At 40.3% G+C, this 24,259-nt stretch overlaps 1 protein-coding gene across 1 annotated transcript in view; it reads right to left on the reverse strand.

Annotated features, from left to right (window-relative positions):
* Nucleotides 1-24,259, reverse strand: part of Susd1 (sushi domain containing 1) — a 119,774-nt gene that overhangs the window by 66,333 nt on the left and 29,182 nt on the right. Inside the window, exon 7 of the mRNA XM_026391149.2 lies at nt 7,102-7,281. Coding sequence (XP_026246934.2) covers nt 7,102-7,281 — 180 coding nt within the window. The remainder of the gene's footprint in view (nt 1-7,101; nt 7,282-24,259) is intronic.

Raw genomic sequence — 24,259 nt, forward strand, 5'->3', positions numbered from 1 at the left:
TCAGAAGTATTATTACAAAGCTGCACACAAGGAACACAGGCGTAGAGAAAAAGGAAATCAACTCTCAGTGGAGGACCTGGGAGACAAGCTTCCTGGTACTCACGACCCTAATGAGAAGATGGAAGAGCAAGTCTGAAGCCCGGGACAGCAAAAGGGCATGGCATATTCAGAGTGAGAAAAGGAAGTCACATAACTGAGGAGGAGGAAAGATGGGAAGGGAGGCTGCCCAGGGAGCACAGGATCACTCTGGGAAGACGTTGCTTGCCAAGTTAAGTACAGACTCACTTCTCTGAGCAATAGAGAACTAAAAGCAGGAGAATGACAGGAACATATGTTTCTTAGATGACTCGAGTCCATTTTGATGGAAGCACGAGAGCACAGAAGAACTGGAGGTCACAGAGAAGGAATATAATGCTGTTTACTCAGTGATTCCCATACATCACACATAGCTCTTGATAGACTTGATCTCACATTCTCAGCAGTCAAAAGAAGCAAGAGTTAAAACCAGAACAGAGAACATACATCAAGTATTACTGTGAACCAGATACTATGCAAAGTATTTCAATTTTCAAAGTAACCCCATGAGTTAGACATTGTTGTGCCATTTTATAGACCTGAGGTTTAGGGATGTTAAGTAACCGGCCAAAGGTCCTAAAGCTAGGAAGCAGGCGAGTCGGGAGTCTTAATTAGATGTCTCAGACACCACAGCTAAGAGCCTTGACTTTGAAGCTGCTCGGCCAAGAGGTCAAGAGATGGAATGAGGGCACTTATTACAAAAACAAGAGGCAATTCTGAACGAGAATCAATAGGAGGTGAGAAAGAAGGAAGCACGAGGAGGCTAGGCTGCCGGCCAGCCTTAAGCTCGAGCGTCTGAATGGACCTCCTTTTACTGCTCTCCTAAGAAATACAAGAGCGGGCAGACTGGGCCTGTGAGAAAGAGAGGAAGGAGCCCTGGTGAGCCCTGTTGCCAAATCTGAGGTAGCTGCTGACTGTTCAGTCTCCAGAGCTGGGGGTCTGCAGGTGTAGCTGAAGGCAGAGCTGCAGGTGGGACATCCAGGTGGTCCAGAGAGGACAGCAAATAAACACCAAGACCCAAGGGAGCCAGGGGAGAAAGGGCGATGCAGAAGAGATGAAGGGGCTGGCCATGCAAAAGCGGTGTCTAGGAAGTGGAGGGGAGAGAGGATGAAGGAGTGTCTCTCCCTTGAGGGTATCTCCCTTCCCACCCCACAACCTCCTCATCCCAACCTGAGACAGGTTGTCACAGTCTTGGAGGCAAGCTCTGCCTCTCTGTCCCTTTACCTGTGGCTTTCTCCCCTGCTGGCGTGCCCACAGTGTCATGACCAGATCTGAGGTTTGACCTTGGGTAGAGGCAGGTAGAGCAGGCCTGTCCAGCTGGAAGACATTCAGGTCTCAATGGCTTGAAAAATGAAGGCCCTTACAGCCTCCAATGGAACCCTCATGGAATTTGGGGAAATGAAGCCTCAATGGGTGAACAAATATGCACTTTGGTTTTTCTTTACTCTTGTGTTTGGGGAGGGGGTGTATAAACACACAATGCACCTATGTGAAATAAGTATTTTGATATTCTGTTAGAGTCTAATATTGCTCTGTGTGTGGTACTTATCACATTTGTAACTAAATTATAATGCCGTTCATTTTTTTTTAAATGTCTATCGCTCCTGAGCGAGGCTTTATAATGACAAGACCATGCTTATCTCTCCATCCCCAGACCCTAGCACCTTCCTTAGACGTAGACAATCAAAAAATATATGTCGTCTGGTTGGGTGAATGAATAGATGAATGGATGGGTGGATAATCAACAATACGAAAGTTCTGGAAAGGTTAAGAGGAACGAGGACTGAAACTAGAACATAGATTTGGCAGTTAGGTGGTCACTGGGAACCTTGAAGAGAGAAGTGGGATTCCTGGATGCCCTTGTGTCCCTTCAGTAAGCTGAAGAAGAGGAGAGGAGGACACAGAGATGGTGGGCATCGACCACTCTTTCAGAAGTCCCCCTGGAAAGTCAGGGATTCCATTCTATATTCTTTTTCTTTTTCTTTTTTTTTTTTTTTTTTTGGAAACAGTAAATGGTCATTCAGAATTCACATGACTCAAAATGATGGTCAAGCTCAGTGCCATCTCTAGTTGAAACAGTACCTGACTGTAAAGGTAATATGATGATCTTCTAATATGACTCACAGACCACTTCCAAAGGCCATCCCCACACAGAGAATCCAATGCATTTTGATAATGGCAACAACACTGAAATCAGGGTACAATTTTCCAAGGTGATTACCTCGAATAAATGCCTGTTTGGCCATACGTGTCTTCACGTGTCTTTTCTTTGAGTCTTAATTTAAAGTTAGATAAAAAGGGTAGACATAGCATGGCTTAGAGTAGGGTTTTCCAGAAATGCATTACACACACTCTAGAATGATTTTTGGTGGCACATGAATAAATTTTTATATGTTCACTGTGTATTGATTTTCATGCATATAGAGAAAATACACCTCATTCATCAAACACATGACATTACAAACACCAGAAAGTACCCTTTACCTATACATTTAAGTTTAAAATATAAGTTCTTTTGCTGGAAGTGATGGTACGTAACTGCAGACCCAGCTACTCCAGAGGCTCAAGTAGGAGGAGACATTATCCAAGTGAGCTCAAGACCAGTCTGGGCAACACAGCCAGACCCCATCTCAAAAAGAAAAAAAAAAATACACACACACACACAAATATATTTAAACGTTATTTTAACAAACCTATCAAGTAAATGATGGTCTTACTATGGAAAACAGGATCAGGATAGTATGAAAATAATTCAAGCTTGGGAGACCCAAGTATAGGAGAGAGAAAGAGAGCGGGCTTTCAGGGTTTATAGACCTGAGTTCAAATCCTTGACCATTTGCTAGTTATTGAATAACCCTGTGAAAACTGCCTGACCCTTTATGAGTCTCAGATTACTCATCTGTGAAACCAAACGAATACTTCACAGGGTTTGTCTGAGGATGAAACAAAATCAAGCATGAAGGTCCCCGGGAGAGCCCCAGGCATGTGAGCTGGTGCTCAGTCAGCAATGCCAATAATGTTTGATGGTCCAAACACTCTTCACATATTCAGACACAATCAGCCATGTGGCTACTTATAGGCACATCCCCATTTCTTCCAGCTGACCTTTCTTTTCCATCTGAAATCTGCAAGGTTGCAGGTGAGCGTTCACTGGGCTGGAGAGGAGGGTCAACAACCAAACAGAAAGAACAAAGGCCAGCAAAGGTCTGTCAGCCTTGGCCGCGGCACCCAGAGCAGGTTAGGGGCCACCGAGAGGATCCTGGCAGAGGATCAGTCTGTGTTCCAGTGGAGACATCACTCTCTTGAGAGCATGGAGGGAGTAGCGTCAACCTTCTAATTATTAACTCAGGCTCTAAACAAAAAAACCAAATGACCTGTGCAGAATGGAAGTCAGGGACAGCCTTATCAAGAATGAATCAGCCTCTTTGATCCTGAGCACCTAAACCGACTCACTGACATCAAGCTGGGGTTTTTGCAGACACTAACATGGTTGCCTAATTCCCAGCTGTCTGGAGTTTCCAGTCCAAACTGGCCGAGAAAAGGGTCCCACCACCTCGTTAGAGTTCGCACTCCATTAAAAACACATTACAGATCCGTGCGGCTAATCCTAAGGAACAAGGGCTCCAAAAATCTTTTTCAGGTGATTTTTAAAAAATCCGTATAAAATGAAGATAAATCATTCCACTCGGTTTGGAACTCGACACTCAAGTATAGGAGAGAGACAAGTATGGGAAGGTGGGAGTGGGGAGCCAAAAGTGAACACTGAGGAAGGCAAACACAAAATGCACAGAGGGAGGCGGGATGGGCGGGAAGCAGGGTAAAGACTTGGGTGGAAGGCAGGGGGAAAGAAGAAAGAAGGGGCCGCTAGGCAAGAGCCATGATAATCAGCATCTCACTACATTTCTAGAAGCTTCTCCTACCTACCCACCCAGAGATCATCTACCCTGCACCATGAATTAATCAGCAGGTAAATCATTCCCTTTATCTGCGGAAATTGAATTTAGCTGCCAATCCAGTCTGAAGGCACAGAGGCCTCGTCACAGGATGCTCCCAGCTCGCAGGGAGAAGGCCTTTCTTTCCCCTTAGATCAGAGCTAGCACGGGCCCACAGAAACAGCTGCAGCTGGAGCCGCGGGCTTTGTGAAAGGTGGCAGGCAGGCTGAGGATGGTAATTATAATTAGCAGTTACATAACATGTTTGTTCTTCAAAGTGCTCTACAAGGATGAGCTAATTAATAGCTTACTATGCCCCATGCAGATCCACTGTTTTTTCATGTAGTGACTCATTCTTGGGCCTCACTGAATTCTGAATGGCAGAGGCAGAGAAGCTGGGGCCATGAAGCAAATGGCTGATGGTCCAAAAGCTATACCCAGCTCTCTTATCCAGTGACTCCACGAGACGCTCTGGGTGCTAGGAATGCTGTCAGGAGGCAGCTGCCTTGTTTCCTCCAAATAACGCTCAGAGGTGCTGCTAGAGATTCAGCGAAAGGTTGGCGTGACCATCAGTCTAGTCCAGCACCAGTTCTTCTCCATTTTCTCAAAGAGTTAGACTGAGACCCTGGAATCCCTGATGTTCATTACAGGTTTGCCCTTGCTTCTCTGGTGAGTCAATGAGACCTGTCTCAAAGGTGGAGCTCTGTCTCAGGATTCTCATCCTTTTCGTTTCTAAGATTTCAGTATCCTTTTGCATTGATGACGGAGATGACTGAATGTAGAAATGTCAAGGCAGAATTGAACATAGAAATTTCATACAGGTCCCAAGAAGCAAAGCTGCATTTTGCAGCTATTTCAAGGATGCTCTACCCAAGAACTCCAGAAGTCTTTGAATTTCTGTGCAAAATATTATATGTACATGTATACATGCATTTTGTTTGCGGGGGTGAGGGGGTCTGTTTCCCCTATTGCCCAGTAAATTCCTAGAGGGTAGTACCTCCCAAAGAACCACATACATAACGCATACTAAAGATGTCTATTGAGTGAAGGGATGGATTACATCAAATTCCTATCCCCGAAATTAGGAACAATCACTCTATGGACAAAGAAGTCTACAAGTTTTACTTGCTCTGGCTAGACTTTCCCATGGAAATTTTTGGCAAGACTATCACAATTCCGCTGCTAATCAATCCAGAGACCCAAACCAAAGCCATCTTGAGATTTCACTCCTTAGAGACCTGTCTTCAGAACTAACCAAGTTGCAATGCAGAAATATATTCCAAGAGCCATTGAAGACTCTGTGACAACTTTCTGTCACACTCCCTGACCAACCATCACAAATGGTAAGAATGACTGCGTTTACCCACTTTGTCTCTTGGGGACTGAGGGTAAATTGAAGAATGTAGTGGTACACACTTCTGATTCATGAGAAGATCTTCACATGAAGCTCATGATTCAGAAAAAGACTGTCATGTGCATGGTGCTTTAAATTTTTCAAAATGCCCCCATAGATTATCTCATTGGATTCCCTCTCAGCACTCTTTGAAAAAGGAAAGGCACACTTTTTTAATGTTGTCTCTTTTATAGATGAGGAAACTGGGGCTCTTAATTGTTGAGAGCCATCGTGGGTTGTGTGTGCACTGTTGCACATGGCAGCCTAAGGAATAGGAGAATCTGGTGTCTGGGAACTTCCAGTGGACATTTCCTCTACCCACACATTGTAGCCCTATTCAAGCTCTGCCAAAGGTCCCACACAGCACCATCGATGGGGTGACCTGCTGTAGCCACACAGCCCCTCTGAGATGGGTATGATCTACAGAGATGCCAATCAACCTGCTGACTGAAAGAAGTCACAAAGCAAGACTCCGCCCCTATAACATTATCCCTGCCGTTGGTGTACCTCCTTAAATAAGCCACAGAAGCCATTTTCTAATTGCCTAGCTCCAGCTCCTGTGTGGACTGGACCTATCAGGGGCTCCAGCTTTTTGAAACTATCTTTCTGATTTTGTCTCTTGTTCTTCACTAATTTATTTTAGACTTTAATTTCTTAGGAGGCTTATCCCTCCAAGCAAGCAAGAATTCCCTGGTGAGGTGCTAGCCACCCGGTGATACAGAATGCCTTGCCTAGTGACACACACCTAATAGATGGCAATGCTAGAATTTGAAAAGAAGTCCCAAAACTCCTTTTTGCCAGCAATTCCACTTCTGGACATGTATCCAAAATAACTGAAAGCAAGATCTAAAAGATATATTTGTACACCCATGTTCATAGCAGCATTGTTCACAATAGCCAAAAAGTAGAAGCAACCCAAGCGTTCATTGACAGATGAATACATAAAATATCTATGCATACATACAATGGAATATTATTCTGCCTTTAAAAGGAAAGAAATTCTGATGCGTGGCTATACAACATAGATGTACCTTGAAAATATCATGTTAAGTGAAATAAATCAGTCTCAAATAGAAAATGCCATAAGACACCTAAAGTCATCAAATCCATAAGAGACAGATAGTGGGAATGACAGGGTGCCAAGGGAGGCCTGGGGAACTGTAATGAGCATAAAGTTTCAGTTTTGAAAGATAAATTAAAAATGCTGGCAATGGGTGTTCAATAATGTGAATATACATGACACTACTGAACTAGACACTTAAATAAAGTTAAGATGGTAATTTTGTATCTTTACCACAATTAATAAAAGAAAAAAAAAAGCCTGATTTTCCCATCATGTCATCTCTTCTCTGAAAAGCTACCATGCCAACATACGCTAAGTTGGGAGTATGTCCCTCTGAGAAAATGGCTCATGGTGTAAAATTTCTTAGCCCACAAAGCCAAGGAGACAGGAATCAGAGTGGATTTAAGGTATTTCGAAAGAGATGCATACGATCTTCTATCCAATTTATCTTCCCAATCCACCTTCTAAATCTTCAGGATTTAGCTGACAAATCTAAAGCCAGGCAGCCACCCGGGTAAATGGCAGAACCAGGCACAGTAGGGAGTGAGGCTGTAATCAGGCCTCACATTTTACATTCCCTGTTCCCCCTGGCTGTTCTGTTCCCAGATAACAGGAGTCCAACAGAATGCAATCTCTACCTGTACAGGTGAAAGTGCTTTCTCTCCAAGTGCCTTTCGATGTGCAAACAGAAGTGATCTTTCCTGCAGGGCTCTCAAAGCCCTCTTGGCAGACATAGTGAGCTACACCACCCAGGCTGGACCTGGGATTCCCCACCAAGATGGCATTCCGCACTTCCGGAGGGCTGCCACAGTCGATCTCTGCAAAGGGAAGCAAAACGTCACTAGAGATGAGCCCCAGCTTCTAATCCTAAATCAGCATTTTGGAAATGCACATTTAATAATCATAAAGGTCACACACCTGGGAAAAGAAAATCCTAACTTTATCAAATAATACAAATGTAGGTTTATAAGATACAGTTGTCAAGAAATACAGCAAATAGGTATGTCTGAAATTTCCAAAACATACACACCTAGCGAATGGTCAAATTATAAGATTATTTACTTATGAAGAATTCCTCAGTCTATGAAATAATACATCGTAGGGTTCTTTAAATATTAAATTGTCTAGAACCTTTTACTACGTGTCTTTAGGTAATTAACTTCTGAGTAGATAATAATGCAATTGTAGCAACTCTTGCCAACTGAATATTAAATGAAATATGTAAGAAATCTCTGAACTTTTTAAGGCAAAGTAATGGAGAAAGCATTTATCTTCTAAACATTCAATTCATATGAACCTTTCAGAGAAAAAAAAATATTAGCAAAGAGGGAGATAGAATTATAAAATTGACATAAAATTTCTTTTCTACAACTCTATCTATTAATAGTCAAGAGACTATTTACAGAGAACTATCTGAAGAAGAAAGATTATGATATTACCATTTTAGACCCAACCAAACTATACTTCACACAAGAGCATAATAAAATCATTTTCTGACATTTTAGAATTTTTAAAAATCCAAATGTGTGTCATTCTTTTTTAAAAAGTCCAGTCAGGCTTGGTGGCACATGCCTGTAATCCCAGTGCCTAGGGAGGCCAAGGCATGAGGATCCCAAGTTCAAAGTCAGCCTCAGCAACTTAATGAGGCCTAAGCAACTTAGCAAGACCCTATCTCTAAATAAAATACCAAATAGGACTGGGGATGGCTCAGTGGTTAAGACTGCTGGGTTCAATTTTTGGTAACCAAAAAAAAAAAATCCTCTAGTCCAACAAGAAAATGAATTGAAACAAATAACCTAAGAGGGGCTAGGATTGTGAATCAGTGGTAAAGCACTCGCCTAGCACGTGCGAGACGCTGGGTTCAACTCAGCACCACATAAAAAATAAAATAAAATAAAGGTATTGTGACCAATTACAACTAAAAAAATATTTTTAAAAAATAACCTAAGAAAGGGGGAGAAGGCAGACAGGTCTTAGAAGAAATACTAATGAACTATAAAATCAGCAAGATGTACAAATAAGTTTCCAGAATCATTTAAATTGGAATCATAGAGCTTGATGTAACTATCAGTAAAGTATTTTAGAACTAAAGGCCAAGCAATGTAAAAAATAACAACTTGGAAATAAACTTCCAAACTATCTCAATAAAACCTGAGCAATGAGATGTATGGAAGGAGAAAAGCATGCTAATTTTCTCATGTTGTGCAATTGTAGGGAGCTAGTGGATACAATGCTACTCAAGAAAGAATATAAATATAATGTAAAAGGCAGTAATGATTCCAAATGTAACCAATAGTCCCTGTTAGGCCTGAAAACAGAAGGGGAAAAAACTTATGGTGATTATTCTGATTTTTTGTTTTCTCCTCAATTTATAGAAAGAGCCAAGAAAACAAAGCACTCCCGACTTCCAGGCTTTTAAAACAGAAGCATTCCAAATAGAGAAAGTGATAAAATATGTTCCTGCCTTTCCATCAACCATGCTCGGCCTTAGGAACAAGTGGATTCAGAATTAGTGATTTTAGTGGAATTGCTCTCCTCTGTCTCATTATGGATGCTTATTTGGTCTGTTCCAGAACCTCAGTTATTTCCCTACAGGGATTTTCCCAGATCAAGGTCTCATCTGTTGGCACTGTCGTGATCCCAAAAAAAAAAAAAAAAGAAAAAGAAAGAAAAAAAACCCTCAATACAATAGCCCAACTCACTTGACCAGTCTTTTGGCTGAGATTAAAAGAAAAGGAGGCTAGTTTCCAGTCGATAGAAACTGAAGTCATGAGCAGTTACGGGACCAGGATGCGGCAGTCATTTCATAAATCTCCAGTTCTGTCTACTCTCTCGTCCCGTGTTTGCTCGCAGGGCTTTGTTCTCTTTTCACACATATTTACCAGACACAGGACCCCCTGCTTTCTTCATGTTTTCCCACATCAAACTTTGTACATATTTACTACTAGCCCCAAACATTCCAAGGCATCAGTTTATTTGTGTGTACATAAGCAACAAACCAAGCAGGTGGTTAATAATTTATAAGACTGCCCAGTCATTGTTGACATCCAAAACATCTTCTAGTTTAAGCCAGGGTTCAGTTACCGCAGGAAGCAGAGTGGGCATTATGAAGAATGCCGTAGTATAGGTTTATGTAGCTGTGCGTACCCTGAAGCTGGAATCCTAAAGAGCTCAGTGGAGAGACTGTGAAGGTATCCCAGCAACAGGTAGTTGCATTAGGGAAGAACGATAGAGCCTAAAAGAATGAGAGTGTGAAAGCCAAACAGCCTAGCTTCCATCTTGGACGTGTCCAAAAATAATGGAAGGTACAATGACTTTAGTTGTGACTACAAGAATTTTTTTATATAGGAGCAAAAATATTTTTCTTTTAAAAATCATCAGATTAGTAAAAAATCATTGACTTGATCTCCAGGAACTAAGCTGAAAAGCTAAAGGAGATGGCCCTGTGGGGCCCTGAACTTGTGACTCTGAATTCCCATCACAGAGTTAGTCAAGTTGGACAGTCCCATAGCAAGAGATGTTTAGAGAGAATCCCAGCCCACCCTGGATTAAACACACAGTTCTAAACAACAGCTGTACACCTAGGAACTTAGGATAAGTATTTGGATTGAAATTCTACCCTACCCCTACTCAGAACTCTTCTGATTCAGTAGAACTGAGTTAAAGTCTTGGCATCCACATTTCTACAAACTTCCAATCTGAATTAAATACTAGTAGGAATGACTACCAATCATCATTATGTGTATTCCAAAGAACCCCAAGTTTACATCCTTACTATTCACGTATAACCCTTCATAGTAAGGACTGTTTTCCCCTTAACTTTTACAGGCGAAGATGGCTCAAATGGTCTAATGACACCCAAAGTCACATAAGCAGTTATGGGTGCCCAATAGTGGAATCAAGAGCTGCTTCATCTCTGAAATCCTACGGTATCTGCCCTCCCACCTCAGTTCATTTCCCTCCACCTGGACTCACACTCTTTCTCTTCCCCATGCACTCCTTCTCCCGTAGACCTGGCAAAACCCTTCTCAATGCCTAACATCTTCCATGACTAACAGAGTCATGGCTTAAAGTCCTTGACCTTTTGTGGTCCATGCTAATTTGTTCACTTACTCACGCACTTATCAAGAAACTAGTACGTGCCAGTCACTATCCCAGTGAACAAAATGGACAAGATCACTGCCCTCATGGAACTTAGGGAAAGAGTCAAGAGACAAAAGAGTAAATCAGGAAGATAATTTCAGATTGTGGTAAAAGTTACACAGGAAGATAAAGTGAGAGGATAGGAAAGACTTTTCAAATAGAGTGACTGGAAATGCTTTGATCTCTTTGAAGAGGTAGCATCTGAGTTAAGATCTGAAGGATGAGAATGATCCAGTCATGTTTAGGACCAGAGAACATTTCAATCCAGTGAAGTATCCAATCCAAAGACCCTGAGAGAGAAAGAGAGACAGAGACAGAGACAGAGATAGAGACAGCTCTTGCTCTGTTCCGAAAAGGGCAAAGTGACTGGAACCCAGTGAGAGAGAGAGAGGAGCATAAGATGAAGGTGGAGAGAAAAGCTGAGCCAAACAGCCCTGTCAGTTTGGGGGGAAAAGCCTGGCTGGGTCTTATTTTTAAAATCAACAGAATTCTCTGGGAGAGTTTTGAGCCAAGGAATGAAATAATCTGACTTAGGTTCTTGAAAGAACACTTGGACTAGCAGGTATAGAAAGTATGGGGAAAGAACAGGAGTAAAAGGAGAGAGATACTGGGATGTAGCTCAGTGGTACAGCACTTTCCTAACATGTGTGAGGTCCTGGGTTCAATCCCTAGTATTAAAGGAAAAAATAAAATAAGATAAAAGAGAGAGAGAGATCAGTCAGGGTCCATCGCAATAGTCAAACAGAGATGATGATGTCCACATAGACTTCCAAGATGTGATGGAGATGGAAAGAAAATAATAGATTTGAGATGTATTCCAGAAGCAGAACTGGTGAACTGGATGTGAAGGTAAGGGAGGGGGTGGAATCAAGAATAAGTGTATTACCTATGTTGGGGAGTGATACTGGCCAAAGTATACTGTTATGTTGTGTGCATGTATGAATATGTAACAATAAATCCCATCATCACAATGATGATTCACCAACAAAAAAAAATGTGGAAAGAAAGAATAAGTATCATCTGTACTTGAAGATACAATAAGTAAATAGCCTTTTATTTATTTACACAAATAATATCTATGATCTTCATTTGGCCTTTGTTTCCTACCTTGAGGATTTAGTGTTTTATGAATATTATGTCTTCCCAAATATATGGACAGTTCAACTTTGCTTATAATTCTTGTACCCCACAATGCCTACTTAAAACAACATTTTACATAGTAAAAACTCAGTGCACAGTTATTTGTTGATAGCTTGCTATGAATTTATCATTACTCAAGTTGCAATAAGACTTTATCATTATTCAAGTTGCAATTTGATATGATAACAGCCCCTTAGGAAAGGAAACAGATATCACTAAATTGCAAGTATAAATAACAAGACAGACATTACTTCTGTGTCTGTTATCCAGCAGAGGTAACTCACACCTACCAACACCAAGTAGCTGAGAAGGAGACCCACAAAAACTTAGCATCAGCCTTGTACCAGGGAATTCTAGGAAACCTGCTCAAGCCTCAGTGATTTTAAAAACAATAGCACTTACTGAAATCCTATCACACACAAAGAAGCCTGCTAGATATATACTATCTTTTATTTCCCAGAGAAAATATGGGATATGGGGCGGGGGGTCCTCAAGTAGTTTACAGATATGAAGACAGAGGCCCTAAGGAACTTATGACACATTCAAAAGTCATAACACTAGTAAAAGAGTTAATATTCAAACTGTGGTTTTCGGGACCCTGAAATCCAGGTCCATTCAATCTGGGCAGCCTCACAGTGAAAGGGCCCCAAGTAGGGCCGGCCTTTAGGTTAGCTAACACCTGTAGAGCAAAGGTAGCAGGCAGAAACATTAGATCTAGTCTAGAAGGGTTCCATGACAACTCCCCCTACCCACTTTTGTCTCTGAGAACTTTCCCAGAGCAGGAGAGCTGCTGGAATTAGACTCCCCCTGTAGTTGTGTGACCCCATAAAATCTTTCTGGCACTGAGATTTAAAACCATGATATGAGGGTCCAGCCTGGAATACGGCCCTATCACAGACACTCTAGCCACTACCACTTCTACACAGACCAATTGGAAAGTAGCTGATTCCTATTAGGAAACATAAGTCAATCCAACAGAGGCCACAGTAGTTAATAAAAAATATAATTCTACGTGAAACTCCCCCATGTTACAAGGAAATGAAATTATAAATAAAACAGTTTATATGCAAAGCAAAGAAAAAATAAGCAGCACAAATTTGCATGGCATATGCATAGAGGTGTTCATTAAAGCTACATGTTTCTCTGGCTAATTATATTATTAAGTAACAGGGTTTGAATCTGCATCAGGAATACAGTCAACTAATTATAAGCATGGCTGGGAATTTTTCCTTACTCTCCCATTATCTATGATTTTATTCAAAGAATCAACTTCAAAATAGGTCTCCCTGGGGGGAACATGGGTTGTCAAAAGTTTCGAGGACCAAATGTATCACATAATGTTTATCTCCTATCTTGAAGATAAAAAGAATATCCACTCTGCTAGCTTTAATACGCTACCCAAGAAAATATTCCTTCTGGAATATTTTCATTTCATCTACTCTGATAGATGAAAGGTTTAGGCAATTTATGGCATCTAATCAACAACTGACTGTGTCACAAATGTCACTACACTGGCTGCTGTTTATTATGAACATCGGCACAATAACATCGACTGAAGACAGAAATAACGCAGCAATAGGAGGCTTCATCTAAGACTTTTAGAGATCAATAAATAACAAGCTAAGAAAGAAAACTGACCAATAACGCCTATAAATTGGGGCAGACATTTGGCCAACTGCCAGGGGAATGAATAATAAAGCTATTCCACTTCTTGATGTCGATCCGTCCTCAAATCTTCCCAGAAAAATAAAAAAAATCACAAGATGTAAAGTTCTTCAGAAGAACAGAAAAAAGAGCAAAAACTGAACAAAATCACATGAAAGTCAAGTTTTCATCTTTACCCAACAATAGGAATAAGTGTCTATCATGCCTCAGAATCAAATCCAAAGTCTACCTGTCATCAGGAAACCAGCGGAATGTAGGTATTTGTAAAGGGCCAAGTTGTTGAGTCAGATTAACACCAGAATCAACACTCACTCAGACTCCAAATCAGGTAATCCAATACCATACCTGTACTTTCCTCATTGATTCGTTTGTGAAAGCATCCTCACTAAATGGGCTGTGCCTGTATCCTATATTATTAAAATGCCACTGGCAGTCATGTGAGTGACTGAAGACATCCCTCTTGTGATGTTCCCTGTAAGATGACCCAAAAATTGGGCTGGCAGACTCTGATAACCAAGGGTCAAATGTTTTCTCTCATATGTGGAAGCTAGAGCAAAATAAGGGAAAGAAAGAGGTGGGGTTGGATATCATAAATGGGGAAGATCAGTGGAGTAGAAGAAGAAGATCAAAAGAGAGGGAGAAAGAGCAGAAAATGGTAGGAAATATGGAAAGATGGAATGAATTTAACAAAATCACATTATATGCATATATAAGTATACCCCAGGGAATTTTACCTTTAGTACATGTAGAAAGTACCAATCAAAAATAAATAAGTGGGAGGCTGGGGTTGTGGCTCAGTGGTAGAGCGCTTGCCTAGCACGTGTGAGGCCCTGGGTTCGATTATCAGCACCACATAAAAATAAATAAAATAAGCGAATTGTGTCCACCTACTAAAAATAAATATTTTTTTAAAAATTTTTTAAATAAATAAGTGGGGCTGGGGATGTGGTTCAGTGGTAGAGCGCTTGCCTACCGTGTGTGAGGCACTGGATTCGATTCTCAGCATCACATAAAAATAAATAAATAAAATAAAGGTATTGTGTCCATCTATAACTAAAAAAAAAATTTTAATTAAATAAATAAATAAGTAAACCAGTGAAAGGAAAATCAGTAGAATACAGGGAAGAAAATAGGAGGAGGAAGGAGAGAAGGGAAAACAGAAGGAGCAGGGATTGAAATCAAATTCCACGCATGTATGATTTTGTCAAAAGAACCCAACTACTATGAATAACTATAATGCCATAATTTTAAAAAAAGAATTGGGCTGAAAACTGTAAAAAAGTGTCATATATCTTATAGCACGTTCTGAATTTGGCTACACATAATTAGACCCTCATTCCAGAGTAATTTGGGACTACATTTGTATATGTCATATACAAGTACATATATGTGTATAAGTTTGTATATTTCATATATATATATATATATATATAAATGTTGGAGGTTGGACTGCAACTTCTCAATATGTGGCAAGTTGAATTTTGTAACCACCAAAGGAAAAAGGGTTATAGTATGCTATGAAGTTCATTGTCTACAGCAGCTTATTAGCTGCTCCCAGCTAATGAGCTCATTAGGACCAAAAAGTCCACTTGCACTCAAGACAGTAGAAGGATAAAAAAAATTATTTTTGATGTATTTTATAAACCAAAATCTTACTTAAGTTTTATCCTTGACTAACAATGCATTGTCTTCAAATCGGACTCACAGAGAGAACTCATTTGGAGGAAAATTTCCCTTTCACATCACAACACTGTCAATAAATAATGTCTAGTGAGGAAACAGCTAGAACCTGAACATTTCAGAACCTGCAGAGGAGGTGGGTAAAGGCAAAAGCATGAGGAAGGGCGAGGGGTTACCAGTGTGTTCCCTACAAGAATCTGTTGAGGTGATCACAGCTTTTGAGCTTTGAGCTGCATATGAATGTTTCTTTTTTCAAACAAGAACATTAGAACCATTCATTTTAATGTTCTAGTTGCTCATGGAATATCTGAACTTAAATATATAAGGTAAAGTGAAAGGTGAAGAATTTTAGACCCTCCCACTTAATGACAGGACCTTTTGAACAGATCTTAAATTTTTATTAAAAACACACCTGCCACTCCCCACTTGTTTATCATAGCAACACTGATCCAGCAGCTACTCTGAATTGGGCCCAGTGCCCAGGGCTTTACATTTATTCTCTCATTAAAGCTTCATAAGAACCAAAGGATGAAACACATTTTATTCCTTCCAGAAGGAAAGAAGTTGAAAGAGTTTTAGAGGCAGTTACACAACTAGCAAGTGGCTCAGCCAAAACTCACACAGGTTTTCCTGACTCTAAAGTTCGTGTTTCCCATTCTGGTGGTCTTACAACCAATGTCCTCAGTCACTGTGCCCCATCCAGTGAATCCAAACACAGAGACACATTTTGATGATATCTGCTTAGCAAAAGGGTAACCCAAGAGATTTGTCGCATGCAGCGAGTAAGTCAATACAGTTTTATAAACTATACTGTGAATAAGTCGATATGGTTTAAAACTGGTTTTTAAAGCAAGCAAGTCAATATAATTTTTTAAAGTGTTTTAAAAGATCAGTATATAATGAGGTACCAGAAGACGTAATTTCAAATGAACAAAACCTCCCATCACCTGAAACAAAGGTGTTAAACACAAGATGGGCTTGCTGCCACTCCATCCTCTGTCACCCACGGTGGATACCATGAGTCAACCACAGCATTCTTCTATGCTAAGTTCAGATGTGGTCTCAGAATCCTTTCCAGGGCCAGGAATAGTGGCACACACCTGTAGTCCCAGCCTCTAGGGAGGCTGAGGCAGGAAGATCGTTTGAGCCCAGGAGTTTGAGATCAGCCTGGGAGATACAGTGTCCCCTTCTCAAAAAAAAAATCCTTTCTACATCAGTACTAAAAATTCAGAGATTCAGAGGCAGCGTGCAATGACACTTACCTGCCACCCCTTTACCTGAATGCATTTTCCAATTTATGTGCAAATTTTTTCAGACCCTTCTGAACTTTGCAAAGATGAGATCTGGTTCCATTAAGAAAGATGAAGAGTTGACTGAGTAACATCAACACCCTTCAGGGTGAGTCCTAGACTATGCTGCGCATAAAGGAATCCTGGTCCCAGTATCTCTCTTTCTAGGGCCCTCCAGCTTCTTCATCATGGCCTTCCATGTCCAGGGCTCACACAGAATCTGCACTTGGGAAAAGTGCTTTGGGTTCTCATCGTGGTTCACAGCTAGTGGCCTAAGGTAAACTCCTCTGTGAAATGGGAAATAAATCCAACCTATTAACCACATTCATCTTCAGATGCTGGCCACCTCTACAGAACCAGACTCTGCTATCAGTGGACATTAGCCATCCTGTCCCATCCTTGTTGACCAACTGAAGGGAGAAGCTCTGCCTCTGTAATCAGCCCACAGTGCTGGGTCTCTGGGGGCCACATGCACACGCAGGGGGAAGCCAGGAGTCAGCGCTGAGGTCTCTCTGCTCCGGCTTGCTCAAAGCAGAGATGACATGCCAAGTGAGAGAAGCAAGCATGAAGGTCCAGAAGACAAAGCAAGAAGACACAGAATCAGGAAAGGACATGGAGCTTGAGGATAAAACAAAACGGGAGGCCAGGGTCTCCACAAGGCCTGGCCAATCCCACAATGCCTGCCATGGTCTGCAGCGCCTTTTGAGGGGGATCCAGGGCTCCACAGGGCACACACTGGCCAGGTGCTAGAGAGACCCTGTGGAAGAAGCCCACCTGGTTGCTGAGCTCCCAGGTTTATAGTCTAGCAGGGGAGACTGACAAATGCCATGAGAATCATAAATAATATAGGAACACATTGGTATGAAGACACAATAGTGTCAGAGGTGACATTTAAGCTGAAACTTGAAAGACAAGATGGAGCTGGCTTATAGGAAGGCTCCATCAACTGAAGAAAGGATAAACAAGATGTGTATATAAAGACAACGGAATATCATTCAGATTTGAAGAGATAAAGTTCTGATACACGCTGCAACGTGGCTGAACCTTAGAAATATCATGCTAAGCGAAAGGAGACATTAAAAGACAAATATTGTACCACACAATATGAAGTACCTAGAATAGACAAATTCTTAGATTCAGAAAACAGAAGAGAGGTTACAAGGGGCTGCAGGGACAGGGAAATGGAAAGCTATTACTGTTTACTGGGTACAGCGTTTCTTTTTTTTTTTATATATACATTTGTTTGTTTTTATGTGGTGCTGAGGATCGAACCCTGAGCCTCACATGTGCTAGGTGAGCAGTCTACCACTAAGTTACAGCCCCCACCCCTGGGTACAGGGTTTCTGTTTGGGATGATGAAGGATGGTGTTTGTGTTCATTGTGTATGAAATTAATGCCACGGAGTTGTGCACTTAACAAGTGTTGAAATGGTAAACTTTATAGCATATATATTTTTTATCACAATTTTTTAAAAATTTAAAGCAGGGAGATGAGTATTTCAAAAAGAGAGACAAGCATGTACAAAGCCCCTGCAGCTGACAAGTTTGACATGTGGCTGGGGGAGAATAATGGGGAATTTGACCTAGACAGAAGGCAAAGGGCCAAACCTTTCTCGTCTTACAAGGCGACATTTAGCAATTTGGGCTTAGCTCTCAATACATGGCCATTTTAATGCTTCAGTGGAGTTTTAAGTACATTTCAAGACGTTCATTCTTGCTGCTGTGTGAAGAGCAGGCTGGAGTGCGAGCAGAGAAGTAGATTTTTTTTTTTTTTTTAAAGACAGGGCCTTGCTAAGTTGCCCAGGCTGACCTCAAAATTGCCATCCTCCTCCTTCAGTCACCCAAGTTGTTGGGCTTACAGGTGCATACCACCATGCCCCATCATAAATGGATTCTTAAAGGGACTGTTTAGTATCAGAACACTGAAGGTGAAAATTACCAGCCCAAAAGGATCGTCAGGCACTGTAAGGGAAGCGAGCATATATAAAGATAGATGCTCCCAGAACCCACACCACAACCAGTCCTCACTAGACTCTTCTATGTGGGCAAACTCCTCCATGCTCAACAGAAAGAGCACAAACGCCTGTTCCACGTAACCACCCACTTCCCCACCTGACCTCTCTTGGTCATTCACACATCTTCCCACAGAATACTGGGATCCCACCCCATCTAATAGATAATGCTGTACCTGTCTTTGTCCCCTCTCAGACTCTAGATTTTCTTTTTTTTTTGTTTTCTTTTTTTTAAATGTTTTTATCAGCACATTATAGTTATACCCAAAGGTAGAGTTCATGTGGACGTCATCTTACATGCATAGAATATAATCTGCTCCATTTCAGTCCCCAGTGTTACTTTCTTTACCTCCCTCTCTTCCCTCCCCCTACTCAACTGATCTTCCTTCTGTATATTTTCTGTTTTTTAACCGGTGCTTTATAGATGTGCATAAAGATGAAATTCACTGTGGCATATCCATCTGTGTTCACAGCTTTATTTGGTCAATACCCTTCTGTGATTCCTCCTTTTCCTTTCCCTCCTCCCTCCCCTTCGGTCCCGTTCCTCTACTCCACCCATCTCCTTCTATTTCATGGGATCCGCTCCCCGGAACCCACACCCCATTTTTCCCCTTATTTTACTCCAGCTTCTGCATAGGAGAGGAAACATTTGACCCTTGACTTTCTGACGGACTCTACACTTTCTTAGCCCAGTTTCTACCCTAGAGAGCATTAGATCTCAACTCTGGATTTGCTGTTGATAATAATAATAAGAGAGACAGATGAGGATGGTGGGAACATGAGGCTAAGAAAATAATCCTACAAAATGGGCCCACTGTGCATACTTTCTTTTCTAAGAGGCAATTTACCTGCAGCCCTGCCCAGCCCAAGTAGACAGGCTATGTCACATTCCTCAGCAAACTACCTATCTGCAAGAGAAATGCAGGCCCCAAATAATGTTGATAAGAGGAACCCAAGTTACCCTGAAGGGGGAGACTTTTGTGACCAGATCCTGAAACTCTAGGAGATAAGGAGAGTTCCTCCTCACCATAAAATCTGTAAGAACATATGGTGAAGAATTCAATTAGAACCTGTCAGCAGGGGCCAAAGTGACCCAGAGTTGCCATGGCAGTGGGTACTTGAAAATCTGATGTCATCTTACTGTCTGTCAAGAGATGGACATGGGCAGGACTCTCTGGAAACTTCTCTGGGATCCCCAATAAAAATGGAATGTAGGTCAGGCATATTGTCCCTCTCTTTTCTGAGAGGACCTACTCTCTCCCTTGAGAGTGTCCCCTTTCCCAGTGACTATCCCTTCAATAAACTCATTCCTGTTATTCTGAGCAACATGTCTGAAAGATTTCTGACTTGATCACAAGAATCGAGGTGTGAAGGCGGGAGGGTCTTCACACTGCCTCAGTTTCTCAGAAGGCCTCAGCTCTGTAACAATAACCGTTAAAGTAATTCCCTCCCCTTGCTCCTGGCTTGGTTGAAATTCAAAAAAATATAAGTTCTTTTAAACTGCCACTGTCAACTAGCATACTTTCTGAAAATTTTTTAGAAAATAATAACCATAGGAAAATAGGAAATGAAAGCTAGAAATTCCACCTTTCCCGGAGAGTTAATGGAAATGTCTGGCTGGCATTTCCATACATTCCTACCCAAACAGGAAGTGGGCCCCTGTGACCCCTGGAAGTTTCCAAGATTCTCTTCCAGCTGCATCTCTGAGGCCTGGTAGGATGGGGCCCCATGTTCCAGGCACCCCTACACCAAGGCGGCAGAGCCTTCGGGGACACAGTGATCTGGGAGAAGGCAGACATGATGGTCCACCGACTGTGCCTTCTCTCATGGGAAAGCCCGTCATCAGACACAAAAGCTGTGCTCTGTGTCACAGCTGTCCCTTTCACAAGCCTGCTGCTCCTCAGCAGCAAGCGAGTTCACAGTTTGTAAGTGTGTTTTGTGAAATTCCCAATTCCTGTGGCTTCATAACACGGAGCTAAAAATACAGTGTCAACTGGCACACGGCCCAGATTCTGGAGCCCCAAAGAAGGCTGAAGCGTAAATTAGAAGGGGTGTGTGTGTGCTCCAAGAGGAGCAGACAAGAGGCAGTGAGAAGCCCAGGCCATGTGGTGATGGGGGAGGTGGAGGAGGAGGAGGGTGTCAGCACGCAAGGGAACAGGTAATAGAGGAGGGGAACAGAAGCATGATTTTAAAATATCCGTTCCTGGGGGAATGGAGCAAGCACTCGCCTCTAAATTAACTCTGCATTCTCCATCCAAATGACTACTAGTTTTCAAAGTAATAAGCTATTTTACAAGGATTTTCCTATATAAGTTATTAGAGGGCTCTTTGATGTGTATTATAGTCTATTTTATTTATTTTAATTGACTCATAATAATTGTACATATATATGAAGTGCAGTGTGATAAAACTGAAAGATGTACATAATGTGTAAAGGCCACATCAGAGTAACTAGTATTTCCATCTTAAGCATTTATCCCCTCTTTGTGTTGGAAGTTCTTCTTTTCTAGTTCATTATAAAATATATAAACAATTGTTGTCAACTACAGTCATCCTCTTGTGCATAAGAGAACTTATTTTTCCTACCTAACTATATTTTGGTACCTGTTATCTTACCTCCATTTCCTTTCCCTCCTATCCTTCCAAGCTCTAGTGACCACTATTTTAATTTCCAGTCCTATGACATCATACAAGTGAGATCATACAGTATTTATCTTTCTGTGTCTGGCTTATTTCACTCAATATAATGTCTTCCAGTTGGTTCCATGTTACTACAAATGACAGGATTTCATTCTTTTTCATCACAGAATAATACTCCATTGTGTATATATATTACATTTTCTTTACCCATTCATCTGTTGATGGACACCTGGATTGATTCCATATCTTCGCTATTGTGGATGGTGCTGCAATAAACAGAGGTATGCAGGTATCTCTTTTGTGTGCTGACTTCATTTTCTTTGCATACGTACCCATTAATAGGAAAACTAGATAATATGACAGTGCCATTTTTAGTTTTTGAGGAACCTCCTTACGGCTTTTCATAATGACTACACTAATTTTAGTCCCATCAAAAGTTCCCCATCTTCCTCATACTCACTCAAATTTTTTTGTTTTGTTTTTGTCTTTCTGATAATAGCTAGTCTAACTGGGGTAAAATGAGACATCACTGTGGTTTTGATTTGTACTTCCCTGATAACTAGTGATGTTAGGCATTATTTCATATATTTATTGATTACCTATATATTATCCTTTAAGAAAGGTCTATTCAGATCATTTGACCATTTTTTTATTCAATTTTTTTTGTTTTTTGTTCCTTATATATTCTAAATATTAATCCCTTGTCAAATGAATAGTTTGCAAATATTTTTCCCATTCTGTAGATTCTCTTTACCCTGTTCATTGTCCCCTTTGTTGTTATAGCACATTTAATCTAAGGTCTTCGTTTGATCTGAATCATTGAAAGCTCTTAAAATTAAAATGTACCTTTAAAATTCCTTAACCTTGAAGATGATAATTAACTATAGAATATGTGTAAGAACCTGAATTGCAACTCAGAATATCCAAAGGACTAACTTGCCATGCACATGACTGTTTCTTAGATATGCAATGAATTCGATGAAAATTGTTTTTTTTTTCTTTTCTCCAAAATGGAAATTGTTTTATTACTTTGTCTAGTATATAAAAATTCCTTCAATACAGAAACTACATTTAAAAATTAAAAAAAAATATCTAGAATCTCCCAGTGAAAATATTACCAGTGGGCTGGGGTTATGGCTCAGTGGTAGAGCACTCACCTAGCATGTGCAAGGCCCTGGGTTTGATCCTCAGCACCATATAAAAATAAATAAATAAGGATATTGAGTCCAACTATAACTAAAAAATAAATGTTAAAAAGAAAAGAAAATATCACCATTACCATTTGATGAATAGTTCTCTAAATCTTTTTCTAAGCATATCTGTATACAGAAATTTTTCAAAACTAAAATCATACTATTAATAGAGTATAACTCAAACTATTAATATTTGTGTATTAATAATATTTTCTAACATAACTTTTATTGGCTATATTCCATGTTATGGATATACTATCATTTATTTAACCAATTTCCAATCAATAGGCACTTGGAATTATTTCCAATATTTTAACTACTATAAGTAGGTACAAACAGATACAACTACAGAATATTAGAACTATGAGTGCTTATACTTCTCTCTATAAATATATCTGAAATTCGGAGTAAATAGATGATTTTCTATATAAACTACCAACAATGATCCCAAAGGAAAAAAAATCAAGAAAATTAAACGTACCAGTAAGTACAGGAAGTTTAAGGTTTTGTTTTGTTTTGGTTTGTTTGTTTATTGTGGTTTTGATTTGTACTTCCCTGATAACTAATGATCAACCAGTGATTGAGCCCAGGGGCACTTAACCACTAAGCTATATCCCCAGTTCTTTTTTTTTTTTTTTTCCAGACAGGGTCTTGCTAAGCCACTTAGGGCCTTGATAAGTTGCCGAAGCTCGCTTTGAAATTGCAAACCTCCTGACTCAGCCTTCTGAGCCACTGGGATTACAGGCTTGTGATACCGTGCCCGGACAAGTATAGGAAGTTTTGAAACTACTCCAAGAGCTACCTCTTCTGAAACAGGATGTCCAGATTGTTTCCCAAGTGAAATTTCCCAAATCTTTAAAAATTCCATTTTAGAGTTCCAGAGAACAGAAAAAGAAACAGTTTCATGTTCTTTTTTTTTTTTTAATTCTCAGTACCATTGATACCAAATACAACAAAAATGGCAGAGGAAAAGAAAACAGACCAATCACACTTGTGAATACAAATGGAAGAATCTAAGTACAACTTAGCAAATAAAACCCAGATTAAAGGAATAACACACCTAAAACCAAGGATAATTTATAATAGCAATTAGTACTATCATTACCAGGAAGGTGACAACTAAAACCCGCCATATTACTGGTTATTTTTTTTTTAGGCCTTTATTTTATTTATTTATTTATATGCAGAGCTGAGAATCAAACCCAGTGCCTCACACATGCTAGGCAAGCACTGAGCCACAACTCCAGCCCTCACAATACTGTTTAATAGAAGAAAATAAATATATAATCACCTTCAGTAACTCATTTTTTTTAAAAATATTTTTTAGTTTCCAATGGAACTTTATTTATTTATTAATATGTGTGGAGCTGAGAATCGAACCCAGGGCCTCACACATGCTAGGCAAGTGCTCTACCACTGGACGACCACCCCAGCCCCAAAGTAACTCATTTCTAACTAAAAAAAAAAAAAAACTCCTAGTAAAATGAGAATGAATGAAAGTTTCCCTGAGATTATACACAGCCCCAAACTTCTAAAATAGTAGTAGCTAGTGACAGAAAGAGAAAGCAAAATAACAACAACAAAGCCACCATCATAAAAATAGAATCAGTGTGACAGAGTGATCGAAAACCCAACCTGTGACACTAGGATCTCTGGGTACAAATTTCATCTCTACCACTAGTTATCCAGCTTTAAACAAATTACTTAGCCTCTCCATTACATTATTCATTTTCAGAGGACTCTTTTCATCTGTAAATTGTGATAAAAGTATCTTCTCACAGGGATTCTGTAAGGATTAAACGAGCTGAAAACAGTAATGGGCTCAAGGTTCTAAATAGATATACACACAGTATCAAAAAGCCAAGATCACAAACAAATGGTGAAACACCCCAACAATTTCCATGGAAGTCAGAAACGAGAAGAGAACAAAGTCAACACTACTATTTAAGTTTTCGTCCTAAAAACATTAGCCAAGTGACCCATCAAGAGAAAAATATATCTCAAAAAAAAAAAGAGAGAGAGAGAGAGAGAAAGA

The sequence above is a fragment of the Urocitellus parryii genome, chromosome 4 (assembly GCF_045843805.1).
Source record: "Urocitellus parryii isolate mUroPar1 chromosome 4, mUroPar1.hap1, whole genome shotgun sequence".
NCBI lineage: Eukaryota > Metazoa > Chordata > Mammalia > Rodentia > Sciuridae > Urocitellus > Urocitellus parryii.